The following is a 22,266-nucleotide window of genomic DNA, read 5'->3' on the forward strand; positions in this document are numbered from 1 at the left end:
CTATGCATATCATCCCCTTGAAACAACAAATGTGAAGAACTACCAGCTTTTGTCCTATGCATATCATCTCTTTGTCTCATTGCTCTTGAAAAGAACTTCTCTTTTAGAATTGGGGATGTTCAATGCATTCTTTCATCTTGAAAGCATAGCAACCAAAACTAGTCCCAGCGCAGCTCCATCACAGAGCACAAATGAAAGTGGTCCCAGCTCAGACTCACGCTAGGGTCCTCAGCATCTCCACTCAGAAGATTCCTCTAGAATATTTGTGTAATTCTATTGTGAAAATATTCTTTGTATTAAGGATTTGTAATTCGGTTGTAACGGCCTCACAACTGGGCTAAAATATCAGTGCACACCATCTGCTCGACACAATGTCTGAGCACAATAGTGTATTGATTTCCTATAAATAGCACATTGTATATCCAACTTTGACATGAATGAAATATAGAATTCATCATTCCTTCACATCTTCTGTGTATGAAGTTCAAATCGCTACTTTTCACTTTGTTATATGCTCCACTTCAATTCAGGGCAAGGTCTTTCAAGCCAGCTTATTCCCCCAAAGACATGAGCTGATGAAATGGATGACTATTCTTCTTCAAATGCAAAGAGCTTTATTCTATTATAGGAAAATCCCAAAGATCTCAAACACACAAAGGCAAAGAAATATTTGCAAACAACCCAATTATTTCTACAAACTTCGAAGATCTTTTAGCTTTACTTAAAGGCCAGCATCGCAAACGTAGATGATAATTTAACAAAAACTTAAAGATAAGAAAAAATTGCAAGAAGCAGTTAAAATAGATTTATCACCTTGACAAGACTGCTGGGGCTTGGTCTAAAGCTTGTAACCCAAACAAAATGGCGAAATAGGTGTGACTGAGTGAGTATCAGCTTGAACGAAAGAAGGGTTTTTGAGGGTTCGAGGCACAGATTGGGACTCAAGGGCTTGGGAGAGTGACGGTGAGAAAGATTGGGACTAAGGGGGGTGAGGGAGATGGGGTCTTCGTTGAGGATGAAAAATAGCTTTTCTAGGGTTTCAAGGGTGAGGGACCTCCAGGTGATGGGTGAGGGAAGAGTACGATAAGGGGTTGAGGGAGAAGAAATGGGCGCTAGTGTTGGAGAAGAGACGGGTTGAGGGAGAAGACTTTGATACTGGGGGTTCGGGACTGAAGGGGGTTTTGGCGTCTGGGTGAGAAAGAAGTTGAGATGGGTGTCGGGGTGAGAAAGAAGCTTCAAGTGAGAGGAAGGAGGAGTTGAAATAATGAGAGATATGGGGGAGAAGAATGAGAATGAAGGTACCCAGTCCAGAGGTCTTCGTCGAGTGAGGTCGAGAGGTCTTCGAGTGAGAGGTCTGAAGAGGGAGACTGAAGCGGGAGAATAAAGCTCGGGTTTCAATTTCTCAATTTCAATAAACCGTGACGTGTGCTCCGAACCGGTTGGCCACGTCAGGAGTGTGGAGTGCGGAAAAAAACCCGGAGGCTGGATAGACTTTTTCTAAGAATGAGTAATAGTGCTAAGTGTACTTATAATTTTATGTGTAAAACTCATTTTATCAATTTTATTTAAAAATTTAAAATTCATAATTATTAGCGTGAAGTTAATTTTTTTTTAAGTTTTTTTTTAAATAATATAATTAGTATTTTTCATTAAACACGATGATAAGGATGAAGTAGTATCTTCAGTTTTCAAACCTCTGGAATGCTCACCCTTTAGTATCTCTTTCAAAGCACAAGAAACAGGTGCTTTTTTTTATATGTATTTTTTTATATGTAGTTTTCACTTAACTTGCTTGCAGTGCTAGTTCTAAGCAGTTTTGTTTCAATCCATCTAGAAGTAGTTGTATTTTCCCTTTCCTTAGATCTGTTATCTCTTTGCCAGTTTTTCCCGATCGATCCATTGTAACTTCCTGTGTTTTTTCCTAATTTTGTCCGGTTTCTGATGTCTATTGCTTTTTTCCAACTTTTCATCATCAAAAGCGGGTTACTATATATACAGTGACAGTAAAATCGAGGATAGACCTGTTTTGTGATGGTTTGATATACTGCACCAGAAGAATCTTGGTGTGAACAGTATATTTTTCTCAACGATAAACTCTTGACTTTTTGGTCAGACATGTCCTTAACTCTTCTTCTCTAGCCGGCCTACACCTTGAGACCGATCTTCATTTGCACCATTTGGACTCCAATCCTTAACATCATCGGCAATCAGTCTCCTAAACATCCGCAATTCCTCCGGATCAGGTTCTTAATTGCGGGTCAGGTTCTTACTCCAAAAAAGACTTCAATGTAAGATGATATAAATTGCTAATTTTAAATTTAATTGCTTATTGTCACCTTTTTGGGGCCTTGTCTTCGATTTGACCGTGGCTTTCTGCCTTTGTCCCAACATCACGAATCTTACTTGTGCAGATGTTGTTGCATGTGTGCGTGTAAGCGAGAGAGTAGACGGAGGAGATGGTAAGAGTAAATTATATTGATTTCAGCCATGAGCATCCGTTGGTCTTCAAAGAAGATCTGGAAAATGATGGGAACAAGGAAGCTATTTGCTCGAGGTCCGCGGAACCAGTGTTGGGTCCGGCCTACAAATTCTCCGAATGCAACTTCCTGCTTCATAAATCATGCAATGAACCGCCCCTTGAAGTCGAAATACACCACCATTTGCACCAAAACCACACCCTTATTCTCTGTGCGCCATCAAAAACTGTTACTTGTGATGTCTGCCACGAGGAGTGTAGTATAGGCTTATTTTACAGTTGTGAGCAATGCAATTTTGACATCGACACTAGATGCGTTTCCCGCTTTCGAAATAGCATCGATGAATGTCACCGACAAGGGCATCGCTCACCTATGTAGTATCTGTGGATTCTTGGTTCACGGCAAATGTACTCGGTATCCACGCACCATCAGTACAACTGTACATAATCACTTTCTCACTCTCACATGTTCTCTTCATCGAATGGTAGAGGAGAAGGATGACATACTCTGTAAACTTTACCATCGAAGGATAAAAACAGAGTACGCAGTTTATTATTGTCAAGATTGCCAGTATGCTGCCCACTTGCAATGCGCAAAAGATGTCAAGGTGAGATCAACGTGGACCTGACTGCAACCACAGAGTCGGTGCCTTGCGAGTCTGATTTGGTCTGAGATCAAACATTTTAGTCATGAACATAAATTAATCATCAGTAGAAAGGAGCTCGAGGATGATAAGATTTGCGAGGGATGTATGCTTTCAATCACGCCCCCGTTTTACAGCTGTGAGCAATGTAACTTCTTTATGCACGGTAGCTGTACTATACTTCCTTCCAAGAAGCAACAGCCCTTTTGTCACAAGCACCCACTCACCCTTCTCTCACAGGCACCTTCCCCAAGTGGCATATTCCAATGTGTTACTTGTTGGCGTTTACAACATGGCTTCTGTTACGGATGTGATTGTTGCACCTCTGGCCTGTTTAAAATTATACAAGATGATATTTAAGTGGTTCAGCAAATTGTTTATGTCCACTAGAACTTCTTTTACTGAATTTGTAAGATTACAAAAACTCTAAAAATTCTCTCTCACGTCCTCTCTTTCTCTTTGTTATTTGCCTACACATTCTACACAACTGAGCTCTCCTATTTATAAGAGAGAGTAGCCTACAGTTTCTGATTTTGGTGCAGCTATTTTTAACCTTGCTGGAGAGATTTGGGTGGGTGGCCTAATTGAGCTAAGAAAGAAAACAGTGCCGATGTTTGGGGGGTTGGTGAATGAGTTTGCAAAGGGTTGGTTTTACACTGCTGGTGATTTTCAATAGTGACTTGTACGATTTCTATAAAATGGACGTTCAATGCTCTTCTCTGCGGGAAGCCCTCAAGCATGAAGGTCATCAACACTCCCTCTCCATTGCTTTAAATCGTGATGAAATAATATGCAATGGTTGTTATGATGAGAATCCTTCCCATTGCTTATTTGTATGTACCGTATGCGAGTTCGGCTTGTGTTTTACATGCGCAACTCTTCCACATAGAGTTAGGTATGAGTATGATGCACATCTCTTCTTGACACTCACGTATACGGTTGCAAACAATTCTGGAAAATATTATTGTTTTATTTGCGAGGAAACTAGAGACTCAAGGAAGTGGTTCTATTATTGCAAGGGATGCGACTTTGCTGCGCATCCCGATTGTGTTATTGACAAGTATTCGCGCATCAAGTTTGGAAGAACCTTCGCACGTCAGGAATATCATCAACATCATCCTCTCGCTATTGTCCAGAAGAATGAGTACTCTTCTCCGTGTGACTCTTGTGGCACCACTTTTGAGGGCTTGGCCGTGGCATGTACTCAATGCAAATTCAATTCCCACTTGAGAACTAAATCTCTATGGTGGTGTGAGTTGTATCAGTTAAAATATTCCCAGTTGATATTTAAATATCCATGGGTGCAGGGGTCAGAGCGGGAGAGGGATTGGAGGCGGGACCGGATCTGTGGGAATTATGATGAAATATAAAGATTCAGTACTTTTAATTAAATGATTGAGGCGGAAGATCCAATTTATAAAGAAAATAGACATGTTATATGAGGATATGATGATGTGATATGGAATTTTTTTATGTAATGTAGACTGGGCGCACATGATCATTTATTGTTGTTTATATTTCTCTGAATTGAAGCATTTAATTAATGTGTCACGCTTTTCAAGGTATTATCCAATTAAGAAAGGGATATTTCTTATCATTTTATAGTGGCACACCACACATTTTATATATTTTTAAATTATTTTTTTATTAATTTTATTTTATTCTTATTAAATTAATTAAATTGTTCTATTTATAATTCCTACATCACATATTTATTATAAAAAAAATTAAAATAGATATAACACGTAGTGTATGAGAAAGATAAGTAGAATCTGAAATATTTCTCATAAGAATTAAAAGAAAAAAGTGAAATCGATTTTCGGGATATTCGTAAAATTGGGTGGAGAATAAATACGAAATAATTATAAAATTGTACTGATCTTGATGCATGGCGCAACTCAAGCATCGCCTTACCCTTGGCCTATAACCCAAACGTTGTTATTTGGATTGTAATTATATTGTCTGTGGATGTTTAGGATGCATTTAGAGTGCAAATGACGTGGTACTCTCAACTATTACAACATATTATGATGTTAAATGTAAATATTTATTTTAAACAACACGATATTTTATGATAAGTTTGTAATATTAAAAATTTTATATGTAGTTATTTTTATATATTTTATTAATGTAATTAGTTTTGTTATTTTTTTAATATAAAATAATTATTTTAATCAATTATATTTATAAAATACACAAATAATATATAAAAATAATTGTACGTAACGTAACCTTTTTTTAAATAGCTTTTTGTTTCATTTGTTTTAGAGGAATATTTCTTCAGATTTTCATCAAATAATTAAAGGAAATTTTCAACATGTTAAAAGCTAATCTCAAAAGCTAAGAAACTCATTTCAAAAAATAAAAGTAAACAGAAACCAAGGCCTAAAAAACGAAATATTTAAAAACAATGAATATAGATTTAAAAAAGAAAAAACGGAGAAACCAAACAATTACAAAATCCTTAAACGAGATTTGAAGAATGGTTGTGATATCATCTGACCGAACCCATAATTACTTAGATAATCAAGACAACATTTGAATTATGTAAATTCTAGTAGTAATTATTACGTGATTCCAAAATACTGACGTGTAATATTATAAGAGAAATTAGGATTGTACACCGATGGGTTTAGTGTTGCAAATCGAGACCCCCACCAACATCTGTTATGAAAGCTCAGAATCGGCCGAAACTAGTCGATAGGGGAGAGAAAATCGATTATATCTGTCTCGACGTATGTTGGTACGGTTTTCGATCTACCGTTGTCATCTTCTGTGAAGGAGGAGAGGAGCGGCGTTGCAAGAAGAAGAAGAAGAAGAAGGGGTGAATATTTAATTAACCCACTTTGAAACGGCACCGTTTCATTATTTTTTTAAACAAATATCATGAGGAAAATAACGTCATTTCAATTATTTAAAGGAAACGGCGCCGTTTTGTTTAACATATATTTAAAATATATATATTTATACGGGTTGGCTACTTCAGCGGTTTTAAAAGGTTCAAACTGCCTCGGACCAGCCGACATCGGTTTCTAGCATTTTGTGCCACCCGCTGACTAGTTCCATGCGGGTTCTGTGCTCTGGCGACCCGTCTGATCGATTTTCAGTCGGTTTGGACAGTTTCTATACAGCTCTAAGAGAAATGATAGTTGTAATTGTGAGTACGTAAGGACTATATAATCACTTAAAAAAAAAGTGAATAAATAGTAAGACTGTATAGAAAATTGAGAAAACTGGTCAGAACTGACCAGACCGGTCGCCGAAGTAGGGAATTGGCCAAAACAGGTACAGAACCAATCAGCCGGCAATAGGAATTATGCCAAACTGACGTCGGCCAGTTCGATTCGCGATTCAACCCAGGAAAAAACCGTTGAACCATCTGACGTCAACTTATGTATATTTTATCAAAAATATATATGTAACGACACCACCATTTTGAATTAGGGTAAATATCAAGGTTTTAAAAACCGTTCCGTTCCGGCCGGAATGGCCGGAATTTTTCGTGCCGGAACAGTGACCGGAACGGGATAGGTACCTATTCCGTTCCGGGTCAAATTCCGGCCGTTCCGGTCAAATTCCGGCCGTTCCGGTCAATTCCGGCCGGAATTCCGGTATTCCGGCCGGAATAGTAATTCCGGTCCGAAAAAAAAAAAAAAAAAAAAAAAAAAAAAAAAAAAAAAAAAAAAAAAAAAACTCTTGTAAATAAGTTAAAAAATAATGAATAAAATTATACTTTTAGAATTCAAATACCCCTTTTCGTGCACTAGAAGTATTGTTATTTTTAATAATTTGTCTATTCTTTAATTTTTTTTCTTTTATTTTTGTGTCTTAACTCAAGTTTGTGATTTTTTTCAATATATATTCATTTTATAAATCTTTAATTCTTCTATATATATACACATATACATATCACACACTTACATATATATGTATTTATTTTATTAATTGTTAGTTTATATATACATATAAATATTTATATATAATATATAATTAATCCCGAAACGGTACACCGAAACGTACCGGTACCGAAATATTCCGTTCCAGTGCCTCAACCGGAATGGTCTCCGGAACGGATTTCAAAACTTTGGTAAATATATTCCTCTAGCCTCTTCGTCGTTTTCGATGTGCATTTGCAAACCTCTCACAATCTCAAATCTACCCTCCCCAGCGGTAGCCACCCTAGCATTTCCCTTTCCGAGTCTTCGTCGTTCCCCAACCACTACATCCTAAGGGTTATATCACTCAGCCTCGGCCCTTAGCCTCATCCCTCACTTTCGAGTTTAGATCTCTCTCTCTCTCTCTCTCTCTCTCTCTCTCTCTCTCTCAAGCGGTGCAGCCATGGCCCATTTCCACTGCCAACCTCTCCCTTCCAGTGACAGCCAACCTCTCCAGCACCCTTCCTGGATTCCTCCAGCCTCATCCCTCGTTCTTGATTCCGCCAGCCATGGCCCATTGTATTTGTCATTTGTGATTTGTTACATCAAAATTTATTTCCATTTTTTTAATGAATTGTGTTTGGAAAGCCTTCTGATTTTATTGATTGTGAATCGCGATGGGAAATCTTTCTGAAATTGCATAACCGATCAATGTCAATCGATCGAATTACAGTCGGTTCCCTTCCTCCCTGTCGATCGATTTCAATCAAGAAAATGAAAATTTTAGGTGTCGGTGCGGTTTCGATTTTGGACCAAAATTGCACCAAAGGCATTGGTTTTCAAGCCTAATAAATACGAGACTCATATAAAAAAATATAAATTTTTAATAATAGATCTACTCTTGTTTTAAACGACTATATAATACTTGCACATTCTACAACTATACATAACATTATAAAAAAGAAATCTAAAATGATGAGCCCTAAAAATATAATAATAAAGATTCTTGATAACGGTAATTGAGGGCCGGTAGAGCGTGCATGTCGGAGATTGAGTTGGACGACAGCACGATGACTTTAACCAAGCTATGCAATATAGATCCTATATATACAAGGAAAATGCTAGATCCCCCGCTGGGAGCTACCGCTCCCTTTTTTTTTTTTTTTTTTTTCTTAGCGATTAAGTAAAAATTGTTTAATATTATTGTGAATTTTTTATATTTTTTAAATATTTAAAAACATTTAAAAAATGATGTGAAAAAAAAAACACAAAAATAGAAAAAAAAAAATTTGGCCTAGCGGGAACCCCCAGCGGTGGCCGTAGCACTCTCCTATATACAATTAGGACTGTTCACCCGGTTCTCTTCGACCCGATATCCAATATTCTGACCCGACCCGAAATGGCACCTTCCGATTGGGCTTTCGTTCCGAATTTTCGAGTTCCGTAAGCTGCCGGTCCGGGTATTCCGTTCCGAATTTCCTCCTCAACTTTCTCACTTCTCAAACAGAAAATGTCTGATCCATCTCCAAGCCCATCCAGGCCTCTCATCGATCACGCTAACCGGCGCGGCGTCGATCTTGTCCGCATCCATCCCACCAAGCCCATCACCGAACAGGGACCCTTCAATTGCATCAGCCACAAGAAGTATGGACACAATTGGAATCAGCAGCTGCACCGCAGCACCAGTTCTCGGTCGAACACCCAACCGTCGTCGTAATCGATCTGCCGGAGGCCATCGAGAAGCTCCACAACCGGGTCTCCATGCTTGAGGTGGTGTACAAGTTGGAAACTCTGTTGGCTCCGAATGCGATTCAGGAGCTGGGGCTGAGGTCGCTGGTGATAGCGAAGTCGGTGTCGGCGGACGGCAGCGCGAATTCGCACGAGATGTGCTTGGCTAAATCCAAACGGGCTAACGGTTATTAACCGACCTGTATCGAAATAATCCGAAAATGTTCCGGTTCCGTTTGTGTCTGTTTTGGGTTGGTTAAATCGGGTCGATTTATTCGGAACGTCCGGATCGGGTCGGATGAGCGGTCCAAATGTACAGCCCTATATACAATGCAGATTAGATGGTGCTACACCTACTGCTCCTAACTACTATTGAGAGCTACCGTTATTTATATGTAATACTTTTCTTATATGTATTTTTTTAAAAAAAAATTTCATAACATCATTTAAAAAATATTTTTTATTCACGAATAAAAAATATATATATATATATATGCGGTTGCTCCCAGCTGTGCGTATATCATTTTCCATGTAGATTTGATTAGCTTTCTCCTTGTCGTATTGCTTTAAAGAAAGCAAAACTAACATTTGCATTTTCCTTCTTTAAAACCGTGTTTATTAAGGAAAATACTAGTTCCACGTAGAGTTTCTATCGAAATGTTTTTTTAATTTTTTTTTTACTTAACTATTAAGTAAATGTTTTTAAATAAATATATGATTTTTTTTTTAATTTTAAAAAAATATTTAAATAGTTTAAAAGAAAAAATGAAAAAAAAAAAAACTTTACACTTATCGGTAGAGATTTTTGATGAAAAATTTCTGTGTATGTAGCACGGTCCGTTTATTAAAATACTGACTGACTCCGTGGCTGACAATTGACATCCTAAAAAGCACCAAACTCCTGTCGTTTCTACAAGAACTCGAGGATTGGTAGAGTAAAGTTGGATGACCTGTCAAACGTGGACCAAAGCATCCTCGATTGTCGATTCCTCGTGACCCCAATGGGTCTGTGCAAAAAATCACATTATATACATATATATATATATATTAACATTAATAATGATTCGTATAACTTTTAAACGTATATGATGATTTATAAAAAAATAAATTCTATTATCAAAATTCTATAATGAAATCCATATTTTTATAAAAGACTTTATATAACTATAGGCTATAGCTTCTACCTATAATATATATATATATATATATATAAGATAATGCTTATCATATAAAAGTCATGGAAGTTGCCACCATTCTTTTTTTAACTATTAAAAAAATATTTTTAAATAATATTCTAATTTAAAAAAAAAATAAAAATATAAAAAAAAAAATCTTTGACCCATTCGATCGGATTTTGTCTGTGGTTCATATAAAAATATGGACGGTGCCTTGAACAGAGTAACCCTTTAAAAAAAAAAAATGATATACTTACTACTCCAACTCATTAACTACTCTTTTTATATTTGATTTTTTTTAAATTTTTTATTTTACTTAATGATTAAGGAAGTGAGTATTAATAAAATTATATATATTTTTTAATTTTTTTTAATGATTAAGAATGTTAAAAAAATACTTAAAAGAAAATAAAATAAAAATAAAAAAACTTGTAATGCACTTGAGCAGTGGATTGATAGTAATATGATAGTAAGCCTTTAAAAAAACTTATCTACTGATTATTTTATTTCATTTTAGTATAGAAATATTAAATTATCATTTATTTTCAAAATTTTGATATCATTTTAAATTATTATTTGTCTAGAAAATCTAAGTTACTTATAATAAATAAATTTGACTCTTATTTTTGCTGAATGCTGTGTGACCCAACAGATTTTGCAAAATTTTGAAAGAACTTTTGAGGTTTTTATAAGAATTCTTTTATTTTTATCTTATTTTAACTAAATGACATGTTTTGAAAAATTGTAAACATTAAAAAGAAAAAGGTAATGTCTAAAATTCAGAAAAGACAAAGATAATCATTCAAGACTCGAGAAATTCATTTTGTTTACCATTTTTCAAGAATATTACATCACATTTTTAATTTAAATTTTAAAATTTTATAATATTAACGGCAAGAGAATGAAATAAGACTGTAAGACGTGTACTGACAATTTTATATATAAAATTCATTCTATCAATTTTATTTAAAAACTTAAAATTCATAATTATTAACGTGAAGTAAATTTTTTTATAAGCTTATTTTAAAAATATATTTAGAAATTTTTATTAAATATAAAATTCATTCTATCAATTTTATTTAAAAACTTAAAATTCATAATTATTAACTAGAAGTAAATTTTTTTATAAGTTATTTTAAAAATATATTTAGCAATTTTTATCAATAAAATAATGTAATTGCACAATTCTTTCGTAATCATGAAAAATGATAATTACAATATGTAAATATCGTATAATTATTAAAAAAGTTAAATATATATAAAATTTTATATAAAAAAAATTAATTTTTTAATAATAAATTTTACTTTTTTTCTAATTAAATGCACGAAATTTTTCCACTTCACGGGAAAAGGTAGTATTACTCCGTAACCATTGACATTGGTGGAAAGCACTCACCTTTAACCATTGACATCGGTAGAAAGCACCCTGCCTTTTTGTCCTCTTCCTCTGTTAGTCCAACGTCGGATTGTACAAGTTCGAAGCACTCACGTTTCTTTCTCCATGTGCAACATCGGACCGCACTAGTTCAAAGTTCAAACTGTACACTCCCATATCTTCCCCAATTTTCCCACGGGAATCTTGGTCCAAATCCTCCCGTCATTTACCTGGACTTATCTCTATATTTTCGATTTCCTCGTACGATTACGTCTTCTTTTAGATTTTCGATTACGATAAGATAAATTTCTGATTTAGTTGCTTGGTCGATAGGGAATTCTTTGCTTCCCGTAGGAAGAAACGCGATAGTGACGGCATTGAATCGAGAGTGAGAGCTGGAATATGAAACTCACACCGAGAGAGGTGGAGAAACTGGGTCTTCACAATGCCGGGTACCTAGCACAGAAGCGTCTCGCTCGTGGTCTGAGACTCAATTACACTGAAGCTGTGGCTCTCATTGCTACGCAGGTGCTGTATAATTCTCAGGCACTGTACCAAACGTGAAGTAGAAATAAATATGTGCGCTGTATAAACCTTGTGTATATACTGAGTGAGCTGCATCTTTGCGGTGTTTTTGGAATATGGAGAATAAGAATTTGGTGTTTTACCACTAATTTCATTTCTTTTATATATTTTTATTTTTGAAAGATTTTGGAGTTCGTACGCGATGGTGATAAATCGGTGGCGGAGTTGATGGACGTTGGGAAACAACTTTTAGGAAGGTATTATTGTGAATTCTGTATGAGACATGTTTGTTATGATGTTGGTCACTTGTTTGTACAAAGCTTTGGTACAGACTTAGATACACAAACAAATCCATACATACATATACGAATAATTTTGCAGGTAGTATTGTCAATTGTATGTATTATTTGGTTTTTTCTAATGTTGGTTGTACTAGGCACAGAGTTGGTTCATAGTAGCTTGTTTTAAGTATTGATGCCATTGTGAATTATCGGAGGTTCCAACTTATAGAAACTCCATATTGTCTTGTGTGTTACAGGAGACAAGTTCTTCCTGCAGTACCATATCTTTTGGATTCTGTACAGGTACAAAGTGATTATGTTCCAAATTACTATTACGCGATGATAAACATGTATCAAACTTCCACCTTGTTATACCCTGAAACTCTGCCCTCCTCTTCCCCTGCAAAAAGGAGAGAACATCGAAAGAAAAAAAAAGGAATAAACTTGCTTTGAACTGCACTATCTAGTTAATTTATTGTAGGTTGAAGGGACCTTTCCTGATGGCACTAAGTTAGTCACCGTTCACGATGCAATTGCTAGTGAACATGGCAATCTGGAGCTAGCTCTACATGGCTCTTTTCTTCCAGGTAAGGGCTTGCTCTGCATTTTAAAGTTTGGAACTACTTTCTTTTACAAGAAACTTATCCTTGATTGTGTAGCGGTAATAGTACTATAATACAGCATCATGCCTAGTAATAATATGGTTTTTGGAAGAAAAAAGGTTATTGTCAGCAGAAGCACCCTATGGAGAATTTAAATCTTACTATCCATCTGTTGTCTCTGGATGTGGTTCTTTGCATCCTTGCGATTTAACTTAAAAAAAAGCTTGAGGTGGAAGACATAATCAGAATTAAACCAAGATTTTCCATACACGAAGATTCTCAATTGGGAAGTTAAGTTTTCTAGTAATCCATGAGCTTTTTGTGGTGATTGATGAACAGTTTCTAGGTGTTGTTCCTTTCTTTTACATGCATGTATAAAATAAAATTCCTCGTGTTCTCATTTTTCAATTAATTGTGAGAAACTTTTCAGAATATGCACCACGTTTAGAGTTGAATGTGCATGTTTGAAATAGCATTTTGTTTTGGCAGTTCCTTCTCTAGAAAAGTTTCCTGGGGTAGAAGATAATAAAATTCCTGGCGAGATTATCTTTGGAGGTGGAAATATTACACTTAATCATGGAAAAAAAGCAGTAATCCTCAGAGTTGTCAACACTGGAGACAGGCCAGTTCAGGTGTTTCATCTAACCTATTAATCCTTATATTTGCGGGATCCTCTTCTTTTTCTTTTTCCCTCATTTTCATTTATCCATAATTATTTAGTTGGCAATTATCTACTTAACTGCAATCATCTTCCCACTATATTTCCTTGCAGCTTCAGAATTTGGTGATGGAACTTGGAATGTTTTCTGAGTTATTATACTGCATTGTGATATATATATATATTTTTTTTAAAGAAAAAAACCCATTCAAAGATATTTTGACTGGCAGGCGGCTACTTTTTCAGCTTTCTATGTTATTTGGAGAGTTGAAACCCTTTCTGTAGTCTGAATTGGTTTGTATAGTATAGCTTACATGGTTGACAGTCAGTTGTGAGTCTATTTTAGGTTGGGGGCGTAGACAGTTTTGGAGCTCCTCACATCAAACATGGGTCTGGGAGAGGGTGTTGCTGGCATACAGCCGGTGTCAGTGAGGTTGGGTACACACCATAGCAAAGACCTCTCACCAATTAGACGCCAAATACCCTACATAATTGTTTTTCTTGGGTAGTTCTTACTTGCAGCAGTCATTCAGGAATGAAAAAAATTAAGATTCTTGTTGTATGGACATGCTTTGTTTTGCATAGTGATTCGTGTCAAACTATTGAATCATCCAATTTATATGACACGTTGAGCCTGTCAACGTCTCATATATATCGTCTTTATCTGAGTAAATATATGGAAAATTGATCTACGCTGTTTCAGGTTGGCAGCCACTATCACTTTATTGAGGTGAATCCCTACTTGATTTTTGATCGATGGAAAGCATATGGCATGCGCCTAAATATACCAGCAGGGACAGCTACACGATTCGAGGTTGAACTTTCAGCCTTCATTGATATTTTTATTTTTTTAAGTATTTGCTATTATCCAAGTAAATACAGCAAAAGCTTCTGGGGTGGTTTATCTTCTTTACATAAAAATTCTGCCTATATTTTTGGCTTTTTATGACCATCGTATGTAAGCAATATTTTCCCTAGCAAAAATTTCTTTTTTAAAAAAAAAAGAAATCATATTGTAATTGAATACTGTTTTATTTTTCCCTTATTATATCCACGTGTTCAGATATGATCTGCTATTTGACTAATTCACTCTATGCATTCTTGGTACTACAAATGTTTTGTTTGGCCAGCCTGGGGAAACTAGAAGTGTTGTACTTGTAAGCATTGGTGGTAAGAAAGTAATCAGAGGAGGAAATGGTATTGCTGATGGTCCAGTTGATCGTGCTAAATTTAGAGAAGTCATGGGAGCTGTAAACTCGAGAGGTTTTGGGAATCTGGAAGAAAATAATGCTAGGTTAGGCATTCTCTTGGGCAATTGTGTGCTGCTTGTTTCACTTGTATATTGTGATATCAATTGGATTGGTTGAATAAGTAAATTGTTCCATTTAATGATAAGGATAAATGCAAAAGCCTTACCTCAAACTGAATTTGCAGTGAAGGCTTTACTGGAGAACATTCCGCTTTCACCAAAATAATCTCTCGTGAGGAATATGTCAACATGTATGGCCCTACCACTGGTGACAAAATTAAGCTTGGTGATACAAACCTGTATGCTGAAATTGAAAGAGATTTTGCTATTTATGGTGATGAATGTGTCTTTGGAGGTGGGAAGGTTATAAGAGATGGAATGGGCCAGTCATGTGGGCATCCACCTGCTGATTCTTTGGATACAGTTATTACAAATGCTGTGATAATTGATTATAGTGGAATTTTTAAGGCTGATATTGGGATCAAGGATGGTCTTATTGTTTCCCTTGGGAAAGCTGGCAATCCAGACATCATGGATGGTGTATTTTCAAATATTATCATCGGGGTAAATGCCATACTCACAGTGCAGATAGTGTTGATGGTTCAATTGCCCACCATTTTAATTGCACATACTCATCTCTTTTCAATAATAAGGTTAACACTGAGGTTATTGCGGGAGAAGGAATGATTGTAACTGCGGGAGCCATAGACTGTCATGTCCACCTCATATGCCCTCAATTGGCATATGAAGCTATATCAAGTGGTGAGCTACCCAACTGGAAATACTTTTGTGTTAAACATCAATATTTAACTACTGATATGTGTCTATACTTTCATAAAATTAGTGGCATTTTAAATATAGATGATCTGTGTCTATACTGGAAACTTGTAAACATCAATATTTAACTACTGGTACGTATCTGTACTTTCATAAAATTGGTGGCATGTTAAATATAGATGACAAAAGTATTAAAGCTCAATCATTTTGTTATGCTTATGTTATATCTGGACAGCATAGATGCTTTATCGATTCCATAGTATCAAACTAAAATAATAACTTGTAGCAAATCAGACTCAAATATCTGGACAGCATGCTTGTATGATGTACATTTTTGGTTCCTAGAGTTCAGGTGTCTGTCCCTTAGCAATCTGAGTAACCTCTGGATGTAAAAGAAAATTACTGAAACAATCATCTCTCCATAATTTGAATTACTTCATTTTTTCTGAAACATAATTATATGTAGGAATCACAACAATAGTTGGAGGAGGAACGGGACCTGCTGATGGAACGCGTGCGACAACTTGTACTCCAGCAATATCACAAATGAAGTTAATGCTGCAATCAACTGACGAGATGCCTCTAAATTTTGGTTTTACGGGAAAAGTATGCTCAATTTGTTATAGGTTTCATAAATTTGTCTCTGCTTTTTCTCCCTTTACACATTTAAGGAAGACCTTTTACTAGTCATTATGTATATGAATGGGCAGCGCAAACTTTGAATTTTAAAATCTTTTCCTGCTTAGTGCTTCCCCCAGGGTTTCTTCTTTTTCCTTCTATCCCTATCGATTTCTTCTGTTATTATCTTTGTTTTTCAGGGGAACAGTGCAAAACCTGATGAACTACATGAAATAATTAGAGCCGGGGCAATGGGACTGAAGCTGCATGAGGACTGGGGAACTACTCCTGCCACAATAGACAATTCTTTGAATGTTGCAGAGCAATATGACATCCAGGCACTTTTTATGTTTTGAATATTTCTTTTGCAGTAAACCATTTTGAGTTTCAACATCACTCCCCAACTTTTTTTCATCTGTTATTTGGACAGGTTAATATCCACACGGACACCTTGAATGAATCGGGATTTGTTGAACATTCTATTGCTGCATTTAAAGGAAGAACTATTCATACCTACCACAGGTACAATTTGCTTGCTGCTCGCAATATCAACCAGAAAAAGAAAAAAAAAAAGAGTTGCATATGCATACTTTTGGGCCTTTGGCATTTTTTTTCAGTCTTCTAAGTTAGATTTCGTGTAAAAAATGATAACAAATAAGGATAAGAATAGGTTTATGATATGTTTATGTGCGAAAGCCACAGCAACATAGCCGACCATTTATGTGGGCTAAGAAGCCGTTACTCAGATAGTTCTGCAGCCTCTCCAAGTCGTTCTTGGAGTTCAAGCTAGCTGGATTTGTGGAATTTTCTTGGCCACCTTTTTGCCTCATGACAAACTTTTGCCTTAGAAGACATTGTTGGTTGCTTCACATTGGTGGGCTAGTTTACCACCACAATGTTATAGCATTATAGCCCTCTATGCAAGGCATTAAATGCATTTTTTGGTCCATGTCTCGTCATTTTTTTTTTTTTTTTTGCATACAGCAATTTAGTTCTTCAGGAGCAACATGACTGAGGCTCCTTTTCCTCACACCATGCGTAAAGTTTCACCCGGTCTACATATATGTGTTGGCACTTTCTAAACATAGAGAGAAGAAAATAGCTGGACTAAGTTAATTAGTGTTAACAGATAACTCTCTTTATGAGTGACTGAGTTGTTGTGTATTTGGTTTTGGATTTGGTGTTTGCCACTGCCTTGTATACTTCATCTTTGTCAGAAAAATGGTTTCCTGACTGTCTTCAATGTGGACGTACTCAATGTCCTTTTATGTTACTGACTTTTTTCATCCTCCCCCTTCTTTATTGTTAGCCAACTAAAATGTTAATTTTGCATAACACAGTGATATCCAAGCTGTCAATCTTTTGTATTTGTTTATTGAGGAATTTTGTTCTGTGATACCCCTTGATGGGAATTTTACTTAAAAGTGGCTTTGACATCTTGTCCTTTTTGGTCATACGGGGGGAGTACTTTCTCACCCTTTCCATAGTTCTGATTTTCACATATTGCTGCCTATCCTTCTTAAGCTTCAGGTCTTCATGACTGATAACTATGACTGATTGCAGCATTTTAGGTGATTTTAATTCTTTCTCTTGTTGATAGGAGTCCAGAAGTTCATGTACTTTTTACTTTTTTGCCTTATTTTCAACCTTTCCAGCTTTTGATGGTTGTCCTACTTCCTTGATTCTTTGGGACAGTGAAGGTGCTGGTGGTGGTCATGCTCCAGATATCATTAAAGTATGTGGAGTAAAACATGTCCTGCCATCATCTACGAACCCCACACGGCCTTTTACTTTCAACACTATAGATGAGCATCTTGACATGCTGGTATGCAAAAATAATGGAAATATTGATACAGTGTGCAACCTGAATGTCCAGTTATCAATTGGGTTTTAATACATACAGATGGTCTGCCATCACCTTGATAAAGATATTCCAGAAGACGTTGCTTTTGCTGAATCAAGGATAAGGGCTGAAACAATTGCTGCAGAAGATATTTTGCATGATATGGGGGCAATTAGCATCATTGCTTCCGATTCACAAGCCATGGGTCGCATTGGAGAGGTTAATAATTCCTTTTCCTTATACTCTTTTCATTCCCTCGCAGAGGTTTTTGATGGAATAATTCTGTTAGTATTTGCAATGATGTTCAGAACTTGTCTGATAAAACAGTCAACCAAACATTAGAACATCGTGAGACCTGGTAGCTTAGTTGATAATGTGGATTTCATGTTATCCTGATTGATAAGATACATTCACTGTTTTTAAAGGTAACTAAGAAAAATCATTTTCCAATATATGGAGACTGGCTCTGGGTGCTGATACAGCCACTCAAATGACTCTGGCACACGTACAACACAAATCCTACTGAGGATGTAGGACAGGGTCACCTCATGATAAAATGAAGTGCTTGTTGCAAGCTCTGTTTTTGACAAGTTATGATCTTACATTAAGTTTGCAACTTTACAATGGGATGTTAGCATTCTCTTGAGTGCACGCCAACAGATGAATTCTGCATATCGTTTGTCCTATCAATCTTCCCTTAATTATTGTGGCTCATATTGTCTTGTTTATCCAGATGTTTATATTTGACAGCATTAATAGTCTTCGTATCTGAAGCTCAGGTCTTGCAAAATCCTTTGTTACCAGGTGATTAGCAGAACTTGGCAAACTGCCCACAAGATGAAGTTACAAAGAGGGTCGATTGACCCTAGTGAACCAGACAATGACAATCTTCGTATCAAGCGTTACATTGCTAAATACACAATAAATCCTGCCATAGCTAATGGGTTTTCTGAATATGTTGGCTCAGTTGAGGTATGTTAGTTCTAGCATCTAAGAGCTCAATACAATGTGGGCCAAATAAAAGTATATGTAATCACATTTATATTGTCACTTGGATTCAGTCTCGTTTGGTTTTTGATTAGTTCATCAGTGGTTGGTTGCCCCCCACCCCCCCCCCCCCCCCCCCCCCCCCCCCCCCCCCCAAAAAAAAAATGTATTTTATACAGTAAGCCAACCCATTCACATTAAGTTGATAACAATACCCGAATCACAAAATCTGGATATAGTTTAATGAAGTCAGTAATTCTGTCAAATTGTGACATTGCAGTTGGCTTGTAAATGGGATCCAATGGGTTCAGGATGATCTATCAAAAGTTCTAACATTGTTCTTATATTAATATATAAGTGTATCAATTTTTCCCCTTTTCTTAGTAACATTTGTTTCTCCAGGTGGGAAAGTTGGCCGATCTTGTTCTTTGGAAGCCATCCTTCTTTGGTGCAAAACCAGAAATGATAGTAAAAGGTGGTGCAGTTGCGTGGGCTAATATGGGTGATCCAAGCGCAAGCATTCCCACACCTGAACCGGTAAAGTTTCCTTTACTTCTATATTCTGGAGCATGTTATATGACAGATTGATGAGCACGGTTTATTCGCATTGAGCAATTGTTTTGAATTTATGATATTATTAAATGTTGACTACATCAATGGAAATTACATCCCACAGTTTGAAATCGTCTCATTTTTGTGTTGGAACAGTGACCTGCAACTTGATAATATAACTGACTCAGAGGTGCCGGTTGTGCACAACTTTGATGCATGAACTAATTAAACACAAATTTATACCAAAAAAAAAAACTTTAGACATAAGTGAACCTACTTAGAGAACTTCTAACCATTAAAAGGTCCCACATACTTTTGGATGGTTAGAAAAATTGCATTCGATGGGGGCTCAAAAGAAAGTTATATATTGTATGAAGAAAAATCTTGTTTAGATTCTGACGGTAATCTCAGTGGTTCTGCTGAGATTAGTACATAGAATTCAAGATAAATGGCATCAAGCTCCTTTCTTACTGCGATAACGTTTTCAGGTAATGATGAGGCCCATGTTTGGAGCATTTGGCAAGGCTGGAAGTGCTCACTCCATTGCTTTTGTCAGCAAGGCATGAATCTCTACTTTGCCCTCTCCCCTCTCTCTTTTTTCCCTCTCTTTCTTTCTTGTAAGTAAGTTTGTGTTTGTTTTCCTTTCTTTTATCTCCCTTGCAAACAGGCAGCTTTGAATAATGGAGTTAAGGCAGCATACGGACTCAACAAGAGAGTAGAAGCTGTGAGCAAGGTTAGGCAGCTAACCAAAGCTGACATGAAACTCAACAATGCTCTTCCAAACATCACGGTGGACCCAGAGACATACACGGTCACAGCCGACGGTGAGGTTCTTACCTGTGCTGCAGCCACCACCATTCCTCTTTCTCAGAATTACTTCCTCTTTTAGCCGTATTGGTAATATGTCTGAGCCTCTACCAGTTCATGTTTTGAAGTAGACTTTCCAAACTGAAATAAATGACGATGCTTCCAAAATGAACCGAAATAGCACTTTCCTAATAGACTTTTTGACTGGATGCCTACACAACTACGTCCATGACAATTTGTTTTGAAGGACGGGTGTAAGAACTCAATGCAACCAGATCGTCATGCACAAATCTTATCATTTTTTACCTTTGCCAAGCTTCTCTCTTACCCTACTCCACCTGAACTACTCCTCGCTCTTCCCTTGACCTTTAATTTTAACTCTTGCCCTTTTTATTTTGTAACTCTTTTTGTTTTCCTCGTATCAAATCGATGAACACGAAATCTCTCCTTTAATGGGCTTACGTGGATGACCACAAATGATTTTGGGTTTAAAAATTTTGCTAAAACTGACGTAAAAACTTGGAAGGAATTTAAAAAATGTCATGAACTCCTTATGGCTAGACTGTTTCGGGATTAAATAAGATCCCAATATAAAATAGTATGTAAGAACATCGTTTACTAACTTATAACTTCAATCTTTTACCTATTCTATAATTAAAATACCAAAAAGAAAAAGGTTATCGAAACACCAATATTATTGATGCGTTACAGGCGGGAGAAGGCTCCCCCAAATCCTAAACGCTCCATAGGAGGTAACCTATGGATGCCGAGATAGGGGAAGAGGAGAGAAATTTTCCGGGGGCGATGCAGAGGGGATGGCCTTTCCCTTTTGTGCAAAGTTTATATATATTTGGGGAGAACTATCACTCTACGTGCCCCTCGCATGCTACAACGGGTGCAAGCAAGTATAACTATTGCTTGTGTGAGATCGATCGATCTTCAGTTGCACCATTAAATTCTTCAATCCAATACATCTTCGGCAACCACTCCTAAAGGCTAAAACATTAGTGAAGATGAGGAGCTTGAGGATGATAAGTTTAGTGCAATTAATCTTGCCTCCATTTTACAGTTATGAGCCATGCAACTCTTTTCTGGGCAGTACCTGCAGTAATCTACCCTCCCAAGAAGCGATACCTTCTTCACAAAGACCCACTCATCCTCCTCCCACGGGAACCTTCCCCAAGTGGCCTATTTCGATGTAATGCTTGTTACGATCTCCAACATGGCTTATGCTTTAGATGCGGTACACACGTGTGAGTACGATGTTGATGTTCTACGTTTTTCACTTTCGGAAATCCTTACCAATAACGGTAATGAACACTCACTCTTCCTTGCTTTAAATAGTCAAGGAACATGCAATGCTTGTTATAATCCCAACCGTGGCCCTTCCAGCTTGTTTGTAAGCACTGAATGCAAGTTTTGAAAACTGTGCACCTTGTATTTGTAAAATTACCTCATACACCGTGAGAGTGTGTAAAAGAGAAGCGCTACGGACAACCGTGGGTGGGAAACCATTGGGGAATTGCTGACGTTGCACATTATAAAAAAAATAAAAAATCAGACGAAAAATAAGAAGGAAAATACACACATAAGAGAGAAAACTCCCTCTTTAGAATCTGTAGGTGTTGTAAATTTTTCTGAGAGATTTGCTATGCCTCTAGGAAGATCTGCAAAAGTGATAGGTCTGCTATGCCTCTTGGAAGATCTGCAATTTTTCTGACCTGAGCAAGCCTATTTTTTCTAATTCTTTCGTCTTCCTGCACCAAAGATAAAAACCAATAACAGGGATTTTATGACAAATACATGAAGGGGAAAGTACATTTTACACCCATAAACTATCCCCTTTTTTCAATTTACATCTCAAGCTACCGAAACTGTCAAGCTGTACAAAAAATTGGACCTAATCACTACTGCTCTCACTCTCAGCCCTTCCTCCACCACGCTCAGTCTCTCTACTTGCCTCTCATTTCAAGCTTTCATCTCATTCTCACTCTCCTTTTAAGCAATCTTGGAAGCACATGCATGGGCCATCAGCTACAGAGGAATTTTCATCTTGATTTTGGCTTTGTTTGATTTGGAGTTTTTAGCGGCTAT

General features: G+C 36.6%; 1 protein-coding gene across 1 annotated transcript; it reads left to right on the forward strand.

Annotated features, from left to right (window-relative positions):
* Positions 1-11,348: 11,348 nt before the first annotated feature.
* LOC122310774 (urease) lies at positions 11,349-20,487 on the forward strand. Its single transcript, XM_043124908.1, has 18 exons — positions 11,349-11,801; positions 11,982-12,055; positions 12,337-12,382; positions 12,561-12,666; positions 13,171-13,313; positions 14,043-14,153; positions 14,470-14,633; positions 14,774-15,152; positions 15,242-15,350; positions 15,832-15,971; positions 16,184-16,321; positions 16,414-16,505; positions 17,679-17,808; positions 17,887-18,045; positions 18,631-18,798; positions 19,216-19,350; positions 19,854-19,925; positions 20,033-20,487. The coding sequence occupies exons 1-18, from the start codon at positions 11,676-11,678 to the stop codon at positions 20,252-20,254; spliced, it is 2,514 nt and encodes an 837-aa protein (XP_042980842.1). The 5' UTR covers positions 11,349-11,675; the 3' UTR covers positions 20,255-20,487.
* Positions 20,488-22,266: the final 1,779 nt, after the last annotated feature.

The sequence above is a fragment of the Carya illinoinensis genome, chromosome 5 (assembly GCF_018687715.1).
Source record: "Carya illinoinensis cultivar Pawnee chromosome 5, C.illinoinensisPawnee_v1, whole genome shotgun sequence".
Classification (NCBI taxonomy): Eukaryota; Viridiplantae; Streptophyta; class Magnoliopsida; order Fagales; family Juglandaceae; genus Carya; species Carya illinoinensis.

What these genes read in the sequence shown, in the direction of transcription:
- LOC122310774 (XM_043124908.1), top strand. Translation starts at nt 11,676, where the DNA reads ATGAAACTCACACCGAGAGAGGTGGAGAAACTGGGTCTTCACAATGCC. An exon ending in ATCTTTTGGATTCTGTACAG is followed by an intron (nt 12,383 to 12,560) that starts GTACAAAGTGAT and finishes AATTTATTGTAG; the next exon opens with GTTGAAGGGACCTTTCCTGA. An exon ending in ATTTTGGTTTTACGGGAAAA is followed by an intron (nt 15,972 to 16,183) that starts GTATGCTCAATT and finishes TTTGTTTTTCAG; the next exon opens with GGGAACAGTGCAAAACCTGA.